General features: G+C 50.6%; 2 protein-coding genes across 2 annotated transcripts in view; one reads left to right on the top strand and one right to left on the bottom strand.

The window, feature by feature from the left end:
- Window positions 1-303: 303 nt before the first annotated feature.
- LOC106815475 (1-phosphatidylinositol 4,5-bisphosphate phosphodiesterase delta-3-A-like) lies at window positions 304-12,073 on the top strand. The gene is made up of 5 exons (XM_014819938.1): window positions 304-469; window positions 793-968; window positions 1,084-1,219; window positions 1,823-1,969; window positions 11,964-12,073. The coding sequence occupies exons 1-5, from the start codon at window positions 304-306 to the stop codon at window positions 12,062-12,064; spliced, it is 726 nt and encodes a 241-aa protein (XP_014675424.1). The 3' UTR covers window positions 12,065-12,073.
- A 1,487-nt stretch (window positions 12,074-13,560) lies between these two features.
- The window catches only part of LOC106815479, a 10,020-nt gene continuing 5,503 nt past the window's right edge, over window positions 13,561-18,077 (bottom strand). The window contains exons 3-7 of the mRNA XM_014819940.1: window positions 17,437-17,576; window positions 16,034-16,144; window positions 15,759-15,928; window positions 15,453-15,604; window positions 13,561-15,312 (exon numbers count right to left, since the gene is read on the bottom strand). Coding sequence (XP_014675426.1) covers window positions 14,505-15,312; window positions 15,453-15,604; window positions 15,759-15,928; window positions 16,034-16,144; window positions 17,437-17,576 — 1,381 coding nt within the window. The 3' untranslated portion in view covers window positions 13,561-14,504. The remainder of the gene's footprint in view (window positions 15,313-15,452; window positions 15,605-15,758; window positions 15,929-16,033; window positions 16,145-17,436; window positions 17,577-18,077) is intronic.

Raw genomic sequence — 18,077 nt, 5'->3', positions numbered from 1 at the left:
GCGCATAACTGCACCATACCACTACCTGTAGTACTGTACACTGTACCACTACCTGCACCACTACCACTACCTGTAGTACTGTACACTGTACCACTACCTGCACCACTACCACTACCTGTAGTACTGTACACTGTACCACTACCTGCACCACTACCGCTACCTGTAGTACTGTACACTGTACCACTACCTGCACCACTACCGCTACCTGTAGTACTGTACACTGTACCACTACCTGCACCACTACCACTACTACAGTCGCGCGCGTGCGTGCGTCTGTGTGTGTTTACAGACAAGTGCTTCGAGATGTCGTCGTACGTGGAGAGGAAGGCTGTGAAGATGAGTAAGAAGCAAGCTGCTGAGTACGTCGAACATAACAAGCTATACATCAGCCGCATCTATCCTAACGGCACGCGCACCGACTCCAGTAACTTCGACCCCGTGCCTCTGTGGAACACAGGCTGCCAGATAGGTACGCCCTGTGCACGAAAGACACGGGATTGGGGAGAAATGTGGGAGGAAGCGGGGTGGGAGAGTGGGAGACTGGGAGTGTGTGTGGGTGGTGTGTGTGCATGAGAGAGAGAGAGAGAGATGCGGGCCAGCCCACTCGATGATGATACAATTGATTAGCTTAATTGGCATCACAGCTTAATTGGCATCACAGCTTAATTGGCATCACTGCTTAATTGGCATCACAGCTTAATTGGCATCACTGCTTAATTGGCATCACAGCTTAATTGGCATCACTGCTTAATTGACATCACATCGTGTTTTGGTGCGCCGCCTGTTTCCTAGTGGCGTTAAACTACCAGACTTCCGGAGAACCGATGCAGCTGAACAAGGGAAAGTTCCTGGATAATGGCGGATGTGGCTACGTCCGAAAGCCTCAGTATCTCCTAGACCGGAAGCTGATGTTTGACCCGACACTTCCGGGATCGCACGTAGGCGGATCTAAGACACTTACGATCCGGGTACTTACCTCCCCCTACTATATATAATACATATATAAATACGATTCATAATTGATTCATCGATGAATTATTGATCATCTATCGGCTGAATTATCGATTATGTATCGTGCGGCAGGTGATCAGTGCTCAGAGTCTACCTAAGCCGAAGAGTTCGCTATCGGGAGAAGTGATCGATCCGTACGTGCAGATACGGATCCACGGCGGAGCAGCTGACGCCCCCAAAGTCAAGACAAAGGTCATCGACGACAACGGTACTTCGCCACCTGGTGGCTCTCTCAGGGCAGCGTCCTTAACATTTTTATTACATTGTACACACACATATGTACGTGCGTGCGTGTGCGTGATTTGGTACATGCATGCGTTTCTGTGCGTGCGTGCGTGCGTGCAGTGTTTGTGTATAAGCGACCTTATTAGCCCGGGTATGCACCACTAATTGCTAAATTTCTTTTAAAAAATTCCATTTCACTTGCAAAATAAAAACTCCGTCACAGCTGTGTTCCTGTTTATTATTCATGATGTCGTTTTAAGCAGCATTTTTAACGCCTTATTTTGCTGCCTGTTTTTTTCCAACATGGCCAACGTACGATTTGGCATTTTTTTCTATAGAAAAATTAGAGTTTCTCGTTTTTCACACGAATTTAACCACTCAGAAAAAACATTCCGTCAGCTAAAAGTTTAAAAACGCACTTCGTAAAAAACTGCGAGACAGCACTCACGACTCTTCGATTGTTTGTCCTGCCATCTAGCGGCTTTAAGCGGCACTTTCCGTTAAACCCTCTCGGTCTCCACCACCAGCTGCTGTTTACCGCGTGTAGAAACATAGGCGTGAGAGCGGAACGTGTTTTCCTTCGCAGGCTTCAACCCGATATGGAACGAAGAGTTCAAGTTTCGTCTGCTGTTGCCGGAGCTGGCACTCGTTCAATTTTCAGTCTATGACAAAGATGCGGGTTTCAAAGATTTCATCGGACAGTACACGCTTCCCTTCAAGTATCTAGCCCAGGGTAGGTTTACATACCCTAATCACACAGCCATGACAGGTTACATACCCTAACACACCATCCACAGAGACTGCTGAACTACAGCTACTAGTCTAGGAAACTAGTAAAGAGGGAGAGTAAGAGTTACGGATACGATGGGCATGAGGGGTGGACGAAAGCAAAAGAGAGAGAGAGGACAGAGTAAGAGTGATAGAGAAAGAGAGAGAGAGAGAGAGAGAGAGAGAGAGAGAGAGAGATAGAGCGAATGATAGAGCGAGTGCGAGGCAGAGAGATAGAGAAGGCAGAGGGAGGAGGTGCACAGCATTTCATGCTCCTCATGTAGGACATTCGTCTTGCGGCAACCCTGAGATATCATGAAAGCTTCGTAACTACTGGATGAGATATGCCAATCAACATGCTAACACACGGGGCCGTGTGCTAGCCCTCTACCCCTTCTCTCTCTCTATCTCTCTCACACACACACACACACGCGCGCACGCACGCACGCAACGGCACTTGCACGCGCGCGCCACACGACACACACACACACCACACACACACCACACAGCCGACGCACAGCACACACACACACACACGCACAATCACACACACACACCACACACACACACACACACACACAGGCACACCGCAACAACACACACACACAACACACACACCACACACACGCGCGCGCGCACACACACACACGCGCGCGCGCACCACACACACACCACACACACACACACACATACAACCATCACACACAGGCCGGACACGTGTCTTTATTCATAGCGTTCACGGCGATTTATCAAAATATTGCATACCATCCAACAATACGACACACGCACGCGCCGCCCACTAACGTAACGGCACGCGCGCGCACAACATAAGCGCCACGCGCGCACACTACCACTGCCGCCGCACTCTAACGTGCAACTGTGCACGCGCGCACAAATAATGTACACGCACGCGCGCACACTAACCACTGGACCGCGCGCACACGTAACGACAACTGACGCGCAGCCACACATAACTGAACACGCACGCGTCCGCCACTAACGATACAGCCACGCCCGCCACTAAACGACTACACGCGCACGCGCGCACGACTAACGTACACGCACGCGCAGCACACTACAGTAAGCGCCACGCCCGCTCACTACACACGCACCACGCAGCGCGACCTAAACGTACACCGAATCACGCGCACCACTAACGTACACGTCACGCCGATCGATAGGATCGGATATGCTTGGACGAACTACCACCTCTATTTATAACAGTAACTGCTGCTTTCATCGGTAAAGCTTTCTCTCTATGCCTCTCCATTCCCTCTCATCTCTTCCTCTCTCTCTCTCTCTCTCTGCGTCTCTCTCCTCCTCTCTTCTCTCCTCCTCTCTTATCTCTCTCTCGTCTCATCTCCCCATCTCTCTCTCTCTCCATCTCTCTCTACTCTCTCTCTCTCTCTCTCTCTCTCTTCGTCTCTCTCCATCTCTCCTCTCTCTCTTCTTCTCCTCTCTCTGCTCTCTCGCCTCGTCATTCGTCTCTCACACATTCTCTCTACCATTCTCTTCGCTCTCTCTCTTTGTCTCTCTCTTTCTCTCTACTCCGTCTCTCTCTCTCATCTCTTCTCTGTGCAACACGCACATACGTTGGGCGTGCAGAGCGTGAAAAGAGAGAGAGAGGAGAGAGAGAGAGATGAGAGAGAAGAGAGAGAGAGAAGATAGCTGGAAGAGAGAGGAGAGGTTGAACGGCGCAGCATCTGCGTATGTGTTTTTACCTAGCGGCCCTACGCGCTATGCGCCGCTGCGGGTAAAAAGTTACATTGCGTGGCGACAGTTCGCATACGTTAGAGACTTATTAACGCGGTGCGAGGGGTGGCCTGCCGCGCTCGCCTATCTCTCTCTCTTCTCGCCCTCTCTCTATCTCTCGTCTCTCTCTCTTCTTTCTCTTCTCTCTCCTCTCTCTCCTCTCTTCTCTCTCTCTCTCTTCTTCTTTCTTTCGCTCTCTCGCTTCTCGTCTCCTTTCACCCACGCGCCTCCTCCATCGTCTTCATCACCGCATCGGCCTCGTGCTGCAGTAGCAGAGCAGCAGCCAGCAGCAGTAGCAGCAGCAGTAGCAGTACAGCAGCCAGGCAGCAGCAGACAGCAGCTAGCTCAAGATTGCAGGACAGCAGCAGAACAGCAAGTAAGCAGCATAGCCTAGCACAAGCTCGCAGCAACTGCAGCTGCATAGCAACGCAGGCAGCAGCAGTAGCAAGTCTAGCAGGCAGCAGCAGTAGCAGCTACAGGCGCAGTAGCAGCACAGCGGCATAGCATAGCAGTTACAGCAACAGCAGCTAGCGCAGGACAGGCAGCAACAGCATAGCAGCACGTACAGAACAGCAGGCAGCTTGCTGCTGCCATGCTGCAGTAGCAACAGAGGCAGACAGCAGTAGCGTATGCAGTCAGCACAGCAGCAGCGCAGTAGATAGGAGCAGTAGCAGTAGCCAGTAGAGTACAGTAGCAGTAGCCGTAGCAGTAGCAGTAGCAGCAGCAGCAGCAGCAGCAGCAGTAGCAGCAACAGTAGCAGTAGCAACAGTAGTAGCAGCAGTAGCAGCAGTAGCAGCAGCAGCAGCAACAGCAGTAGCAGCAGCAGAGCAGCAGCAGCAGCAGCAGCAGCAGTAGCAGTAGCAGCAGTAGCAGCAGCAACAGCAGCAGTAGCAGTAGCAGCAGCAGCAGCAGCAGTAGCAGTAGCAGCAGAGAAAGCTGGAGGCTGCATTGCGCGTTGCCATGCCTCCGTCAGCGCTCGCAGCGCACGCCTGGATAGCGCGCTAATAGATATATGTGACTCAGGCGTCGCCAGCAGGCGCACAGTCTCGCTAGAAAAGCAGAAGAGAAGGTACAATAAGGGTTATACAGGAGGAGAAACAGCAGAAAGAAGTAGTTAACGCGAGACGCTAAGAAAAGGATGCCGATAAGAAAAGAAAACAGAGGAGGAAGATAGGAATAAAAGTAAGGAAAAAGAGGAGGAGGAAGAAAAGAAGTAGAGAAGGAGGAAGAAGAATCTGAGGATAACTTCAGCTGCAGACGGGAGAAACATCAGACTAGAGACGCGGGTGTGAGCAGTGAGGATAGCGCTGGACGCTGGAACGGGAAGTTAACCTTTGATGCTAATGTAAATAACGCTAGAAAGAGAGAGAGAGAGAGAGAGAGAGAGAGAGAGTGGGTTAACGCCGGAGCCAATGTAAACAGTGTTGGAGAAACATAATCACAGAAGGTGAGTTGCTCCAGGAATAGGAGGATAATAACAGTCGATACTATATTCCGTGAGTACATCCGGTGGGAAAGATCCTGTACAATACATCCGGTGAGTAACATCCGGTGGAAAAGATCCTGTATACTACATCCGGTGAGTAACATCCGGTCGGCTACAGTCATCATGTGTCGCCTACCATGCGTCACGTTGGCTCTGACGGTGACCTTGCTGTTATCGTCAATATTGGCGTCCTCGTCGGTGTCGCTGCACAACAACATGACGAACCAGCAGATCATGGACTTCCTGTTTGGCCGTAAGTCTCGTTACGACAGTCGCGTGAGCGCCAGCGTCGACGGCGGCCCCGTCTCCGTCGTCGTCGACGTCTTCATCCGGGCACTCTACAAGATCGACGTCATAGCGATGAGCTTCGAGGCGGATTTCATCCTCCGGCAGACGTGGGTCGACCCGCGACTCAACCACGAGGTGACGGGCCGCGATGCCGACGATTACGTCACGGGGTCACCTCAGGTCGTCGCCAGCATCTGGAGACCTGACCTGTACTTCGCTAACGCTCGTAACTCTCGCTTCCACGACATCACGCGTCCGAACACCCTCGTGCGAATCTACCCTAACGGTACGGTGCGACTCAACTCTCGCATCACGTCAACGTTCTCCTGCCAGATGTACCTCGCCTCTTACCCGTTCGACCAGCAGAACTGCTTCCTACAGCTAGGCAGCTTCGGCTACACGACCGACGAGCTGGACTTTGCGTGGAAACAGGATGAAGCGATCAGTGTGGATGAGGAGATTCAGCTTCCACAGTACGAGCTAGACCGCGCCGCGATCCGCTGGCAGCGCATCGACAACAGCCACTACACGGGTAACTTCAGCACGCTGAGAGCTCACTTGCGCTTCAACAGAGAGTATCAGTTCCAGGTCGTACAGAACATGATGCCCTGCGTTTTCCTCGTAGTCTGTTCCTGGGTGTCGTTTTGGCTGGACGTACAGGCGGCTCCGGCACGCGTCGCGCTGGGCGTGACGACGTTCCTCGCCATCTACACTCAGAGCGCCGCTGTGCGGTACGGGCTGCCGCCCGTCTCTTACCTGAAGGCGATCGACGTCTGGTTCATCGCCTGCAATCTCTTCATCTTCTTCTCGCTGCTAGAGTTCGCTTTCGTTAACTACTTTACACGCCGCTCGCAGCGCCGTCACCGGGAGAGCGGGGAAGTAAAACCTGAGGCGGCGGCGGATAAAGAGAATGCGGCAAACGGATCGAGAGGAGGAGCAGGAGGAGGAGGAGGAGGAGGAGGAGGAGGAGAAAAAAGTCCTGATCACGGGTTACCGAAGCTACGGCGACAGCTGACCCGGAGGTTGAGTCAGTTTCACATCCTGGTCGACAAGGACAAGCGGAAAGCGAAGATGATCGACATCGTATCCCGTACCCTGTTCCCGCTCGGCTTCCTGCTCTTCCTCGTCATATTCTGGGGCATATACTCCGCCGCCAGCGAGAACCTGTGAGAGGACAGGGTAAGAGCTGCCTGGAGAAGGGCGAGGGATGGGTGAACCTTGAGGAAGCTGATAGAGGTGAGAGGCACATAGAGAGATGAAGCGAGAGGGAAAGAAGGGGAAAGAATGGGAGACGAGAAAAGAGAGGGCGAGCGCGCGAGGGAGACGGTAAGATAATCAGGAGAGAGAGAGAAATGATTGTGAAGGCAGAGGAAGCTGGTAGAGGAGAGAGAGACAACGAGATAGACACACACATACAGAGGAAGAGAGAGAGAGAGAGAGAGAGAGGAGGAGGAGACGAGAGGAGAGGAGACAGAGAGCTGCGAGGGAAAGAACGAGCGGTGCTCCGGAGCGAGCTCCGCGACAAGATACGAGAGAGACGGAGACGAAGAGGGAGCACTGCACCGAGTGAGAGTGAGAGAGACCGCGAGAAAGTGAGGGGAAAGAGAATAGAAGTGCGAGAGCGAGAAAGAAAGAGGAGAGAGCAGAGAGAGAGGAGGAGAGTGAAGAGAGAAGAATTACCAGAGAGGACGAGAGACGACTAAAGCCAATGGCTGGAGTAGGAGAGCAGATAAAGCGTGTAAAACAGTGAGGTGTTATTAGCTGCCGATGACCACACGTGTTTTCCCAGCGTCTGAGTAAATATTTAAAATCGCGCCTCGCTAGGCTATAATGTATGAATTCGCGCGCACCGAAGGGACCACTGCCCGAATATTACGAGCATGCCCGAACCAATCACTGCACCACTGACTCGAATCTAGCTAGAATGTCTACAGTGCAGTCTCATGATCCCTGGATGACGTCCACTGATGAGTATGACACAGCGCGGCGAGGTAATGACGACGTGCGAACATTGCGAAGAATAAATATGTAACGATGCATAACATGCGTTAGAATCTGCATTAGATCTAGTTTCGTGTGCTTGTCCTTAGAGATATTAGATCTCTCATGCATCGCTCGCTCGTTTGCTGACGCCTACTGCCTGCGCCTGCTGTACTGCTCTGCGTGCCTGCTCCCTGCTACTGCTGCTGCTACTGCTACTGCTGCTACTGCGGCCTGCTGCCTGCTGCCTGCTGCTGCTGCTGCTGCTGGCTGCTGCCTAACTACTGCTTACTGCTACTCAACTACTGCCTAATACTGCTGCTGCTGGCTGTGACTGCTATTGCCTCTGCCTACTGTGCTACTGCTAGCTACTACTAACTATACTTACTACTGACTACTACTACTACTGACTACTACTACTACTGACTACTTGACTACTACTGCCTGCTTGCTACTACTACTACTACTACTTACTACTACTACTACTGCTGCTGCTGCTGCTGTTGCTGCTGGGCCTGCTGTTGCTGCTGCTGGCTGCTGCTGCTGCTGCCCTGCTGCCTACTACTACTACTACTACTTCTGCGGCGCCGCGGCGGAGCCTGCCGGACACGCCGCCGCCCGACAGACTATGCTACTGCTGGTGCTGGCCCTGCCTGCTGCTGCTGCTGCTGCTTACTTATTATACCTACTTACTACTACTACTACTACTACTACTTACTACTATATAGCTACTACTACTGCTGTGCTGCTGCTGCTTGCCTGCTGTTGCCTGCTGGCTGCGCTCCTGTTGCCTGCTGCTACTACGTACTACTGCTGCTGCCTGCGTGCTGCTGACTACTGCTCAGTACAGGTGCATAAGCATGGTTTAGATTGACTTGTTAGTTCGTGGCCGTAGCCGGACGCCAGCACCGGTCGTCTGCTTTCCTTGCGAATATTTAAGATCTATCCATAGTGCATTCGCCCGCTTTGCTGCTGTACTGCTGCTGCTCTCGGCACTGCTGCTGCCTTGCCTGGTCTGTTCGCTGACTGCTTGCTGCCATACTGCCTACTGCTACTGCTGCTGCTGCTGCTCTGTCTACGTATGCTACTACTGCTTTTACTACTACTACTACTACAATACTAATACTGACTACTACTTATACTACTATACTACTACTACTTACTACTACTACGTACTTCTACTACGTGCTGCTACTTACATACTTACTACTACTACTACTATAACTATACTACTCACATACTACTACTCCTACTACTACTACTGCCCTGTCGTGCTGCTGCTGCTTGCTGCCTAAATGGCTGCCTGCTGCGCTGACTGCTGCTAGCTGCCTGGCTGGTTGTGCTGCTACTCTCACTAGATGCTGCTGCTGTGCTACATACTACTGCTGCTGCTGCTGGCCTACTAGCTAGACTACTAGCTTACTACTGCCTACTGTGCTGCTGCTGCCTGCTGCCTGCTGCCTAGCCTGACTTATTACTACTGTACTACTACTACTATTACTCTAACTACTACTGCTGTGCTGCTGCTGCTGCTGCTGCTTGCTGCTTGCCTGCTCCTGTTGCTCCTGCTACTTACTTACTACTGCTGGCTGCTGCTGCCTGGCTACTTACTGCTAGCTACAGATGCATGAACATGGTTAGTTTGCATTAGTTAGTTCGTGTGTTTCCTTAGCAGATATTTAAGAGTCTCTCAGACATTCGCTCGCTGTTGCTCGCTGCTACTGCTGTTGTCTGCTGCCTACTGCTACTGCCTGCTGCTGCTGCTAGCTGTACATCTGCCTGCCTACTGCTACTGATGCTGCTGCCTGCCTGCTGACTACTACTACTTCTACTACTGCTGCGACTACTACTACTACTATCACCTACTACTACTATACTTAGCTGCTACTACTCTGTACTGCTGCTACTGACTGACTAGCTACTATACTACTACTCGCTAGTTACTAGTAACTCTAATACTCACTACTACTACTGCTATACTATTACTTATGCCTGCTGCTGGCTGCTGCCTGCTGTTGCTAATGCTGCTGTGCTGCTCGCCTGCTTGCTGGCTTGTTGTGCTGCCTACTAATACTAATGCCTGCCTGCTTGCTCTACTGACTACGGTGTCTGATGTGCCTGCTCATGCTGCTTGCTGCCTGTACTACTACTGACTACTACTATACTGACTACTGCTACTGCTCTACTGCTGCATTTAGGTCTATGCCCCAGGTACTGCCGGAGTACTGGGTACGGCTACGGTAACCGGAAACGTACCCTGCGTGGGTAAACCTAATCTAGCTGACTATTGGTTTCAGGCTGCTCATAGTGTATTGGGTTAAGTTTTAGGGTTAGATTATGTTAGGGGTTAGGGTTAGGGTTAGGGAGCTAGGTTGAGTGCGACTGGTCGCGCGTAGACTCGTGTAGTGGAGTAGCGAGCGTCTCGTGTCTGGCATATTCGATAGGCTGGCGTATGTTTCAGTTACCAGGGTACGTTCTCGTATACCGGACCGTACCCAGGTTACGTCCGGCAGTGCCCTGCGGGCGCATAGACCCTATTTCGCCACTAACTACTACTGCTGCACTGCTGCTCCTGCTACTATCTACTACTGACTGCTACTACTACTGCTTCTACTTACTACTCGACTACCTAGTAGCTCTACTGCCGGGGTCCTGCTTGCTGCTGCTGGCTGCTACTACTGTGTGCTGCTACTGCCTGCCCTGCTGCTGCTGATACTACTACTGTGCTGCTACTGACTACTGTCTAGCGTGCTTCGTGTGCTGCCTACTACTACTTGCTGCTACTGACTACTACTACTGCCTCCCTACTACTACTAGCTTAGTACTGCTGCTGGCTGCTGCTTGCTGCTGCTGTGCGTCTGGTTACTGCTACTGCTGCTTGTCACTCATCGTCCGTACTTAACTCACTACTACACTACTACTCGGACTAACTACTACTATTACTTACTACTATGCACACTGCTGTTTGCTGCTCGCTGCGGGCTGCCGGCTGCTTGTTGCTGCTGCGTGCTACTGGCTGCCTGCCTGCTGCTGCCTACTACTAGCTCTACTACTACTACCTACTACTATAGCTACTAGCTACTACTACTACTACTTGCGTGCCTTGCCTGCTGCTGCTCTGCTGCTGCTGCCGGCTGACTCTGCTGCGGCTCTGCCTCTGTTCGGCTTTTGCCTCGTGCCTACTCTACTCCGATACTATACTGACGTACGGGTGACTACCTACTACTGACTACTAACTGTTGGCTGTTGTGCTCGCTAGCTGCTGCGGATGCTGATGCTACTCATCACACTACTGCTGACTTGCCGACATCTACCACTTGGCTACACCGAAATCTATATTTGTTTATATTTTTATTTATGTGCACTAGTTTGATTGTTGCTTTTGATTATATGGGTCCACGTTATTAAAGATGGTAATGATATTAAAGAAATGAATAGCATAATAATATATAATTGGAAATCAATTGTATTATGTATATAAAGTATTAATAGTAATACACTGGTGAGTATAGGCTTGGCACGGGCCTTATCGGCGGGGCTAGTTCTCCTCTCCTACGACCTCGATCACAGGGCCGGTTGCGGGCAACTTTTCGGCGAGACCGCTGGGGAGTTGTTACCCGGAGGGGGAGGAACCCGTTGTTGCGGTAATCTCTCGGGTAATGCGCGTCGAGCGCTGCGGGGTCGCTGAGCACACCAGCCTCGGCCCGGACGGCGACGACGACCCTCGCGGCCACCTCCGGCGCGCTTCGCCTCGACGACCGACCGGTACACGGCGTCCGGCCTTGTCGGTCGATAGAACGAGCCCCGCCGTGCTCGCGCCCGGCGCAGACGACGGAGCGCAGGCGGCGAGGGAAGCGGCGTTCGGCCGTGTTAGTGGCCCCGGCCCCCCCAACGCATTTTTTTTCCCAGCCGATACCCCGCGCCCATAGTCCGACGACCCCGCACCATCCGGCCACGGCAGGTTATCGAAGGGCATAGGGAGAAAAGAGCGATGGTAGCGAGCCAGAATAAGGAGAGAAAGATAGGAAAGAAGAGAGAAGAGGCAGCGAAGATATGGAGAGAGAGGAGATAAAAAGGAGAGGAGAGAAGAGAGATGAGAGAGAGAGAAACGAGAGAGAGAGAGAGGAGAGAGAGAGAGAGAGGAGAAACGAGAGGACTGAGGGGAGAGAGAAAGAGAGCAGATGACAGAGACGAGAGACGGAGAAGAGCTGACGAGAGAGAGAAAAGATTGGGCGAATGGGGAGATGCGCTAACAGTATAATCACTGAGCTACGCAGCAGGAATACCGTAGACACATATCGCATCACATTGATATTCACAGTGTGAGACGACAACCATTAATCTATACTTTATACGTATATATATATATATATTATACGCCATGTCTGTTTAGCAGTCATGTATAATGTATGATGACAGCTGATCATGAAATTTTACATTTCTCCTGTTTCAGGCTATCGTCACGTGACGTTGGAGAACTGGGAAGGCGAACCGATGCCGCTATCAACGCTGTTCGTATATGTCTCAACGCGCTCCGAGAAAAGCTATGGCTAACAACACACACACACACACACACACCCCCCCCCCCCTACACACACACACCACACCACACACACACACACAGCACACACACGCGCGCGCGCGCGCACACGGACACGGTGGAGATGAAGCTAGGTATTTTTGGAATGGCATTTTGAGACTGGGATCTCGATAATTGGATTCATATTTATATCGGTGACGTACGTTTACAAACATGCAATTGTGGGCTGTCATGTGTGAACACTGATGAATATATATATATATTATATATATATATATATTATATATATATTATATATATCGATGATGTATGTTTAAAAATACACGTGACTGCATGTTGTTATTGCTCATGCATGAATTCCACAACGATATTTATCGAGGCGTTGTCATGGCGACCGACGTGATTTTAGACGGCGTCTATAGAATATTCGCTCTCCGTCACAGCAGGTGCTTAATTCACTGGCGATGTATGGGAGTGATGGCGGCGAGGTGAGAGCGGCATAGTGGAGCTGTCGCCAGCCCCGACTTAATCGCCATTATTTAACACGTTGAGAAACATCGCTAGTTCTAGCAGACGCCTTGCGACCAATCAGCGATGGCGGCCGTGATTACGTCAGTAGGACGTGATATCAAAGAAGTTATATTATCGAGGGAAATCAATTGTGTGAGTGATCTTACTAACGCTGCAGGAAGCTGCAGGAGAACGGTTGTTGTCGGATGTACCACTCCCTTCTCTATCTCTCTCTCTCTCTCTCTCTCTCTCTCTCTCTCTCTCTCTCTCCTTCCTCTCTCTCTCTCTCTGCTCTCCTCTCTCTCGCCTATCTCCCTCAGCCATTTTCTCTCTTTTCCCCCTTCTCTCTCCCTCTGTCCGTCCCTTCTTCCCTTCCTTCCCTCATGATCTCTATCTCTCTCTGCATCCTCCACGGATACATTTCGTCGCTTGCACTGACGGTTTATGCCACGTGATCATGCCACCTGACGGCGCATGCGCAATTACAGCACGAGCAATTAAAATGTGTTAAAATTTTAAGATTTTAAATATGATCGCGCGAGTGACATACACACAGAGTTATCTCCCTTAATTAGGGGGAAGCTGCGTCGATATCACCGCATCCTTGTTAGATGCAAAGTTCGCTGACGGATGAAAAACTTATAATTTAATTAGCGAGTGGTTAGAATATGTTTCCTCGACCATCGAGGTCACGTTTTTGTGTTATAATTGTGTGATTTTTAGATTGTTAGATATGTTTTAATAAGATGAAGAAGGTTGAAGACGTTTTCTAGCGTTTGCCGCGAGTGTGCGAGAAATATATTTATAGGTGATTTTTTTATAGTAATTTTATAATGTATATCGTGTACGATCGCGTTTCGTTGTGAGATTGTGACGTAATTATGTACGTAATCATGACGCTCTGTACTCCTTACGTGATTAAGTATTAAAAAATTAAAAAAGTATCTAACGAAAAACACCGACGTTTGGCATTAAACTAACATCAGCTTTTTTTATTTTTCATAAAGTCGAAGCAAATGTTTATGTACATACATACAATTATAAGCGTTACTTCGTGCAGTTAGTGAGAATTCGGGCTTCTATCCCGTGGCCGCCATGTTTGTGCCGCCATGTGGCAGCCATGTTTGTGCCGCCATATGAATACGGCGTTTTTTAGCACAGGCGAACCTCCCACAATACGGCGTTTTTTAATCTAAAACTAACAACGCGTGAGCGTGACTCAACGCTGCAGAGATGGGCGGCTGAAATAGAATCGAGTCATTACAGCTAAAATACACAATTAAAACACGCTCACGGTGTATTTACAGAATCATTTCGACATGGATGAGAGAATAACGAGGCATAAAACTGCTTCCTATCAGGTTGGCAAATCTTTTGAACGAACCATGTAATGCCGACGCAGGCTTCCTGCAAAAACGCCCTGTAAAATAGCCATCCGGACGGACACGGCTATAGTTATAACGTTATCAGCAGATGCTCTGTTGCAGGAATACGCGTTTAGTGGGTTTAACTTCACAATCTGTCATTTACATTTATACGTATATACTTAATCTACATCTTATCGCATAAATAACGCGCTGCAAAGGAACTATAGGCGCATTTTTTGTACACACGCGAGATTGATTTCCTCGATAAAAGCAAGACGGGAGTGATATCGTGAGGCTGATGCCTCTATTGAACATTCTACTAATTTCTATACGGAATCGTTGGCAAGATTCTACAGCCGTTGTATGTACATGTGTTGTGCGCAGGCCGCCCTCACTGCTTGCCCCCTTCATTCCTAGCGGAGTGCGTTAGCGGTTATAGAGCTCTCTGGTGCAAAAGTGACCGAATAAAATATTAAATTAACGAAAATCTTCGCGCAAAATGGCGGACGTTCACTCGCGGAAAACAAGTGGTCATCCTCCGCGCGTCGTCGGGGCGGGACGCCACCTAGCGGCCGTCTTACAGGCGCTCGAGTGGCTCCACCCAAGGGTAAGTCTCGGGGCAATCTGAGCAGGTCTGGAAGTAGCGCTCCCCCGGGTGTTCCTCGTCGTTGGGCTGATACGTGATGTTGAAATATCCACACAGGTTCGGTCGCTCGCAGAGTCGCTCTCGCTGCTCCGTCTGGCGGCAGTCGAAGAAGCCAGGCATATCGGAGGCGCGGCGGGGAGCTCTCATCCACTGTACGACCTGACTGTAGGTGACGAAGTAGACATCACGCAGTCCCGCTAGCTCGTCCAGGAACTCCTGCAGTGCCTCTAGGTTGTGGTGTCCGTCGTTAAGGAACCAGCGTGCGCGAAGGTTGATCGGGAACGGAGCTCGGTTAGTCTCGTAGTGACGAGCAAAGTTAGTGCGCAGCAGCTCCAGCGCCTCCGCCTTGTCGTTAGGGAAGTAACAACTATCCACGTTCTCACACAGAGTGTCGTTAGTGTCGATCCAGTCTACCAGGGGGATCTCCCATACGTCTGGGTGGGAGCGGACGGGGCAGGGAGCGACGGCGCAGCCTGCCGTGGAACGGTAGGTGAAGGTGTACGGCCACAGTGGCGGGTCGTTCACGTCTGTAGCGAAGCTAGAATCCCAGACGAACCCGCGCTCTGCCAGCATGTCGATGGTGGCGTCACCTGCCGTCTGTAGGTAGGGGGCGCGCATGCCGACGATGTCGGCGACGGGCACGTGACCGAGCGTGGAGAGGAGCAGACGGTTGGTGAGTATCTCTTCGCTCCACGTGCGTACGGTCGAGTCACGCCAGTACGCTGCTGGCAGTCGCTTACTGTGCGGGAGAGAGACAGAGACAGATATATATCTATTATTATTTATAACCACATCTCGTGATCTCACGCGAGCTCTCGCCCATCAATCCGTAAACACAAGAACATGCATCGCAGACGGCGTGACGTCATCGCTGCTCACCTGACGGAGTGCGTGGCAAACTCGTTGCCTTCTGAGTAAAGACTTTGTACAGCGGCATAGTCCGTGAACTGATGGCTAGTGAAGAAAGTGCCCACCAGGGGGCAGCCGTCCGGGTTCGTGCGTGGCTCCCTCTGTCGTCTGCCAGCTCCGACCTGGATGACGTCAGTTCATGTTGAATGTATATATTTTCCACATATTTATTATTAATCATTTATTTCATTCTATTGATTCATTTTCCCTGTTATATGCCCTGCATGTCATATTTAAATTTGTTTTATATCCGTGTTTGCGCATGCGCGTCGCTACCTTCTTGAAGATCTGTTGGTAGAGGTGGTTGTAGTCTTCTAATCTCACAGCTTCGTCCCAGGCGAGCATCACTAGCTGTGGAACCTCGTTGGGTGTGAGTCCGCCAGGTATGTCGGCAGACGTGCAGCGGCAGTTAGGAAGCCTGCAGTTATTCTCGTCGCATGGTGCGGCTGTGGTGTAGAGGTATATTAGCAGACGAATATATTTATTTATTTATTTGTGTATATATATATTGATTGATTGATTGATTGATTGATTTGTATATATATAAATACCGCAGTCGAGTTCATCTGATGCGTCTGTGCAGTGCGGTGTGCCGTCACATACTCCCGTGTAAGCGATGCAATCCTCGCCACTCTCACACTGAAACTCACACGCCTCGTACACTGCAGTAGATAGCAAGCAATAAACACAGTTGCACGATGCTAGAATATAACTATGATACAGCTGCTACCATCTCCTCACCCACCCGCACGTTAATCTTTGGTTTGATATGTAGCTTCAATAAATTAGATTAATTTTCTTAATGTTAATTAATAATTAATTTCTTAGATGGATTTTTGGCCGACGCGAACACTCTGTAGTGATGGCTGCGCAGAATGCGAAGTCGATACGCAAGGCGACAAGGTTTGAAAAACGCAGAGTCACGTGAATAAATGATCACGATATAGAAAACACGCGCCGGTTTTCTCTGTAAGTTGACGCGACGGACCTGGCGACGGCGGCGGCGGCGGCGGCGGCGGCAGCGGCGCGGGGGAGGGGGGGGGGGTAACTAGGGTATCGAACCTGTTTGTTAAATACACACGCACGCGCACACGCACACACGCACACGCACGAACACACGCACACACGCACACACACACGCACACACGCACTGGCACGAACACACGCACACACGCAGACGCGTAGAGTGGTGATCAGTATAATATATTATATCATATATAATATTGGCGCGCGTGGATGGATGCCCGCACAATGAGGCGTGACGTATATACACGGATGGATGCCCGCACAATGAGGCGTGACGTATATACGCGTTATATCGTCTCTCTACATCACACACGCCTCCCCCACACACGCCTCCCCCACACACGCCTCCCCCACACACGCCTCCCCCACACACGCCTCCCCCACACACGCCTCCCCCACACACGCCTTCCCCACACACGCCTCCCCCCACACACGCCTCCCCCACACACGCCTCCCCACACACGCCTCCCCGACACACGCCTCCCCCACACACGCACGCACGCATGCACATACACACACACGCATTAACTCTTCATCCCGATCTTTAGAAATCTCCCGGGAGGAAAATATCGCTTCACTGCCATCACCGATATTAAACATCGATCGGAAAATTGCGACCGTTTATTGGCAGAAATTAAACAGATATTATACCTCGTCCCTCGTGCGTTGACGCCTGCATAGAGATGAAATTAGCAAGCGAGAGAATTGGAGGGGTTAAGAAATAGAGAGCGCGAGAGAGCGAGGGATAGAGATTGAGAAAGAGAGAGAGAGAGTGAGAGAGAGGGAGAGAGAGAGATTTAATATAGATAGAGGGGGTAAAGAAGGGGAGAGAGAGAGGGAGAAAGAAAAATGACACAGAGAGAGAAAGAGAGAGAGAGAGAGGGAGAGGGGTAGAGAAGGGGCGGCAGAGAATAGTAAATAAGCTTACATTGAATGATCTCCTCCCCGTCTGCACCGATTACGATCGGTCTCTCGGGCCGCACGTAGGCACAGATCACATTTTCTGCGTCGTATGGATCCAGGCATCTCTCTTCTGTCGGCGTCCACACCGTATCCCCGGGACAGATCCTGTCGCCATGGTAACCACGCGTTAACAGAGGCGCCGGCAGTGATTGGTGGGCGTGTGCAACAGCAGCAGCAGCAGATGATGATGATGATGTTACGATAAAGACGCGCAATTTTAAAGTCTAATCACTGCAGCTAATGTATGACTTAGAAACCATCTATCAAGACTCAGACATGGCGTGGCCTTCATCCAGCAGAGCTAATAACACAGCTTGGTATTCATCTAGCTATTAGGCTCATACTGAAGCTATCATGAATGCTGTTGGTCTGCTTTCATATCTTCCCCTCGACCAGCGCATCCGATATAGCGAAACGCGCGTCAGAATATCACGCGATAAAACCTTTACAATATTTCACAGACCACTGATGCAGGAACAACTAACGTTGGTCATATATGTATATATATATATATATTATATATATATATATATGTGTGTGTGTGTGTGTGTGTGTGTGTGTGTGTGTGTGTGTGTGTGTGTGTGTGTGTGTGTGTGTGTGTGTGTG

The sequence above is a fragment of the Priapulus caudatus genome, unplaced genomic scaffold (assembly GCF_000485595.1).
Source record: "Priapulus caudatus unplaced genomic scaffold, Priapulus_caudatus-5.0.1 Scaffold1125, whole genome shotgun sequence".
Classification (NCBI taxonomy): Eukaryota; Metazoa; Priapulida; class Priapulimorpha; order Priapulimorphida; family Priapulidae; genus Priapulus; species Priapulus caudatus.
Note: the sequence above shows the minus strand (reverse complement) of the source record. Positions and strands in the feature narration are given on the sequence as shown.